Raw genomic sequence first — 5950 nt, forward strand, 5'->3', positions numbered from 1 at the left:
TTAAGGCCCAAAATAGTGGCATACCCCTTTAAGACACAAAATATACACTAGGGCGTAGATGTTTCCCTGGGCGGGGTCATATCAGGTCACACACATTCACAGACACACACAGACACACACACACACGCAAACACACAGGCACACATACACACAAACACACAGGCACACAGGCACACAGGCACACACACAGAGACGCATGCACGCACGCACACGCAGCCACACACACACACACACACACACACACACACACACACACACACACACACACACACACACACACACACACACACACACACACACACACACACACACACACACACACACACACACACACACACACACACACACACAGGGATTAAACTGAGTGGGTGAGATTAGCAGTACTGGTGTGCATTAGTGACATAGTAAAACCCTTTATCCTTCTGTGCTCATTTAGTGTGTGTGTGTGTGTGTGTGTGTGTGTGTGTGTGTGTGTGTGTGTGTGTGTGTGTGTGTGTGTGTGTGTGTGTGTGTGTGTGTGTGTGTGTGTGTGTGTGTGTGTGTGTGTTTGAACTGCTATGAGAGCATGTGTAACACTAACCATAACCCACATAATGCACACTTTCACCTAACAAGACACACAGGGATATCCCGTGTGTGTGTGTGTGTTTTTTGTGTGAGTGTGAGCTTGTTTTCAGTTTCCTGCATTTGTTAGTTAAGTTGGGAGGGAGTAGAGACATATAATTATCGTGATTGGAAAGGCTATGAGGTGCAGTTTAATATGAACCATGACATGAAACACCCAAAAAATGTAAACATAAAAAAAATATAACATCAATTTTAGAAATTATGTTTCACAAAAAAAATCTTTATCTTTATCTATCTGGTCAAGGTGATAGGTCTTTTGTTGTCAAGGTAACCGCCCTTAACTGACCCCAGTGTGTGCGGACACCTTGGCAACCACTTCGGTAACCAGCTTAGCAAAACGTGAGGCTTTATCTATTACACTGCACACACACAAGCACACACACACACACATGCACACACGTGAGCCTTCGTGTACCTACAGAAAACACACCAATACACACACGCTTACACACACGTGGTGCATACACACATATACTGTACACAGCTGCAAGCAAACACACACACACACACACACACACACACACACACACACACACACACACACACACACACACACACACACACACACACACACAGCCAAAATAACTGTCCTATGACTGTGTGTGTGTGTGTGTGTGTGTGTGTGTGTGTGTGTGTGTGTGTGTGTGTGTGTGTGTGTGTGTAGAATATTTTGGGTTAGACCTACTTGTACACAACACATTACAAGGCTTGTTTAAACGCTGAGCTTTCCATAGGGGAAAACTGTATGTTTTTAGGTCCTCACACTCAGCGAGGGTTAGTTTAGCTAGTTTAGCTGTTTTTGTTTTTTGCTAAGTACTGTATATGCTGCTTCACTCTCCGAGTTCAAATTGAAGATCCAGATGTATTTTCACTGCCCAAGAAGAAGCCCAGTCGCTTCCAAGGAAACACACACACACACACACACAAGGAATGTTAGCATCCATATCTTATGAATGGCTAGCTAATAGTCTCTCCTGGTGGACATTTGTTTTTCTGTGAAGAAAAAAGTATACACAATCACCCAAAGTTGCTTGCTGCTGCTACTATCACATGTGTTGTGCTATTTTTCATTTCAGTCTTCAATCTATGTCAGTTCTGTTCGTTACAGAGTAACCAAAATCACACAGAAAGTGCATTAGAGTGTACAGAATCAAAATGTAGGAAAAAAACGGGTTGGCACTCATGGGCGGACCATAACACATAGGCTATCTTACAAGTCACTTACACAGACAGTCATTATAGGTATGTGTATCTGTGGCTAACATGCATACCTAAACCTGAACCTTAAAGCATAGGCGTAGCCATGGGTGGGCCTGGGTCCGCCCACTTGACATCCAGGCCCGCCCCATTCACACTTGACAGTCAACTGTTGCCTCATTGACCTATAATTAATGGCATAGCACTGAGCAATAATTAATAATTTTGTCAAAAGTCTGGTTCATCTTCTGTGATTTCTATGATTTCAAAGTCAAAGTATCATTTTTGAGCGCAGTATTATAATATCTACCTACACGCTTTCGGGTTGAGCCGCGTTTTTTTCTGGGCCCACCTGTTTTATTATTTCTGCCTACGCCCCTGCCTTTAAATATATCAGAAAATTACTCAAAAACCTCAAACACACATAGCCATACTATATCCATATATTCCAACTACACACATCCTGGTCCCAAACCTCACACACCCACCCACATACAGTATATCAAGGCCATACACATCCACATTCATGCTGAAGGTATACAACTTTGGTAGCATCATTTTTAAGTGCAGCTATGGCTGCTGCTTTTCAGTCTGTTTGTCCTGGTTTATGTGGGCCTGTATCTACTAGCCCGATTATGATCGTCTTTCAAATCTTGTACCGAGATGCTGATCTGACCAAGAAGATAACAAACAACGTTTCCAAACGGCCTGGTTAACCCGCCTCCCTCGGTTTGCTACTGGTCGAGACCAGAAAAGGCTGTGCCGAAGTTTAAACTAAATATTTTCTTAGTCCCAATAGAACGTCTCTGTTTAAACTACGTCACTACCTTGAACACACCTCTACACAGGTCCTTTGGAGCTGCACAAAGTTGATCGCTTCCTGACAAAGTGGATGGAGTTCCCAAGTTCTCCGGAGCTCAAAAAGTATTTTCATTGCTCTTAACCTGACTAGTAGCAACGTCACTAGGAGGGCGTAGCCTGGCTATGTATCTACAGCTGTACAGCTGCAGTTGAATCAGTTTTTGGCAAACAGGTTGTGGCATGAGTATGATGTGTATCTCAGGATTGAATTGGCCTTTTTTTTAAGCAACAGAGCCGTGCAGATGCTCTAGAGAGGGAAGCGGACAGCCAACAATGTTCTGTGCTGCCTTCATGACACCCCCCCCCCTAGAGCTCACACGCACACACATACTGTACACACACACACACACACACACACACACACACACACACACACACACACACACACACACACACACACACACACACACACACACACACACACACACACACACACACACACAGCCTCTACAAGCTGAGCATGAGCTGATTAGGTCTTACAGTGTAAAACCAATTAAGCTCTCAGGTACACACACTGTCTACCCTCACTTTCACATTCAAAACACACATACACACACACACACACACACACACACACACACACACACACACACACACACACACACACACACACACACACACACACACACACACACACACACACACACACACACACACACTTTTGAAGCTACTGTAGCACTCTGTGTGTGCGAGTGTGTGTGCATCTAAACACCTTTCTTTCACAACTAGCTCCAACCTTGACTGACTAAACCTAACTGACAATTCAGCTGGAGGTAAATAGCCAAGTTGCTGGGTGGAAATACCCACACAGGCTCACACACACACACACACACACACACACACACACACACACACACACACACTTTTTGTGTGTCACACACATGTGCATGTATTAGTAGAATTTTCAGCAGAATGCACACGAGTGCATTGCATACACCCACCCATCCACACACACACACACACACACACACACACACACACACACACACACACACACACACACACACACACACACACACACACACACACACACATCCATATGGCTGCTACATGTGTCAGGGCTCCCAGTGCTGCAGACAGATAGAGGTGACCTTGCGCTACTGGTTGCCAGGAGACTGGCCTGCTATTTGTCACACATCCCTTTTTGACATACACACACTGTTGAAACACACACACACACACACACACACACACACACACACACACACACACACACACACACACACACACACACACACACACACACCTTTTTTGACATGCACGCTCACTGTTGAAACACACACACACACACACACACACACTCAAATCTCAATTATATTCATTCCACCAGTGGACGAATTCTGGTTGGGCATTCATTATTTCCAAATTGCACTGAAAATGATTCATAATGTTTTTTTAAAAGTAGTGCAATAAAGATATATACATCGATATTGTGCCTCACATGATGAAGAATAGATTTCTGAATAATTGATACAGTAGTAGGGAATGGATCGCACTCAATTTTTCTTCTTTCTTGTGGTTTTATTTTATTTTAACTTTGCAGGGACTGACATGACAGACGTTTCGGCTGCACAGAGCCTTCTTCAGTGTCACCTCTTCAGGCTCTGTGCAGCCGAAACGTCTGTCATGTCAGTCCCTGCAAAGTTAAAATAAAATAAAACCACAAGAAAGAAGAAAAATTGAGTGCGATCCATTCCCTACTACTAGATTACTTCAGAGACGCACCAACAAGACGGAAGAGCGCGGTGTGTGAAAGATAACCCTGAATAATTGATAAATAAATTAATTAGATCGTCCCAGAGTGTTTGGTGGATAGAGAGACTTTATGTGTATCCGCAGTTGTGCCCTGTGTGGTCCTGCTGTAATATCTTTTAATTATAAACAATATTCAGCGCACTGTTTTACTTTTTAAAGTACTATACATGCTTTTTCATGATAGGCCTATCGGTTTCAGAAGCAAATGCCGGAATAAATGCATTGATTTCAATATTGACCAAAATCATTATGATCATGATTTTTTCCCCCTACACAATCAATGAGTTCTAAGAGACACAATCAATCTCTCTCTCTCTCTCTCTCTCTCTCTCTCTCTCTCTCTCTCTATCTATCTATCTCTCTCACACACACACACAATAACACATACAGTATACACAGAAACACTGTACCCTTCCCGTAGGTCGTCAAATGACAATATAGTACAACACATGTAGCTCTGTCTGAGATCCTGTGATATAATATAATATAATATAATATAATATAATATAATATAATATAATATAATATAATGTAATATAATATAATATGGTAGCCTAACTGTCTAGTCAGTGGGTCTGGGATGCTATCCAGCTGTCAGATGCCCCACTAGGGTCAATCCGGGTCACACACACCCACTCTGGAGTAGACTACTGTCTGATGGTAATAGGAGAGCGAGGCCATATTTTCCCAAAACAAGGTGTCAATGTGCAGTCATCCACAACAGAGCTATGCCAACATGCACACACTTCAGTAAACAATGCAGGGCGCATACTCTATTGCAGGCCTACATACGCTACTCAGTGCATGTACTAACTGATATCACAAGCATAGCCCCAAATATACTGTAGCTATCGCTTCTTGCTATGCAAACACGCGTTCAGCTGGAGTGCACGAGATGCTTCCTCCTTGGACTACAGCCCTGCAGGAAAGAGCTAATCTAGCTTTAATAAAATGAAATAAATAAATGATAAATAATGAAAAAAGAAACACCATAGTAGGGCGTTTTTCTGGGCCGCCACAACATCAAACCAATTTATTGTGGCTCTGATGTTATGCTGCATATGCTGTCTGGCAGCAGGTGAGCGGGGAGCGCCGCTGGCCGGGTGCCGTCTACCCTAGATTACAATAGTAGCCTAAACAACTACATAATAAATCATAAATGTTGTAAATGTAGGGCAGCCTGTCTGCCTGGTGGTAGGCGAGTCGTGTGAGCTTGGGCGTGAACGAATTCAGCAAGCGCCACTGTCTGTCTGCCTGTAGCCTATGTCCGTCCGTCTCGTTAACCCTACACCTGTCCCGAGTGCGGTCTCACCGGATATCTCGCTCTGGGGGACTCCTTGTAGCGTGAACCCCTTGCCGCTGTAGAATTGTCGCACCTCCGCACAACTCCGCGCCTTGCCGACATCCGTACTCATCACCGGGACCGCGAGGCACGGCAACAGCAGCAGCAGCAGCGGCGTCGCCATGGCATCCATTGTGTCTGGCACGCGGTGGGGCGCGGGGATGCAGA

The 5950-nt window shown here is 44.2% G+C and overlaps 1 protein-coding gene across 1 annotated transcript in view; it reads right to left on the reverse strand.

Moving 5' to 3' along the window:
* Positions 1-5950, reverse strand: part of gpc1a (glypican 1a) — a 19293-nt gene extending 13343 nt beyond the window's left edge. The window contains exon 1 of the mRNA XM_063200770.1: positions 5753-5950. Coding sequence (XP_063056840.1) covers positions 5753-5915 — 163 coding nt within the window. The 5' untranslated portion in view covers positions 5916-5950. The remainder of the gene's footprint in view (positions 1-5752) is intronic.

This window comes from Engraulis encrasicolus, chromosome 6 (genome assembly GCF_034702125.1).
Source record: "Engraulis encrasicolus isolate BLACKSEA-1 chromosome 6, IST_EnEncr_1.0, whole genome shotgun sequence".
NCBI lineage: Eukaryota > Metazoa > Chordata > Actinopteri > Clupeiformes > Engraulidae > Engraulis > Engraulis encrasicolus.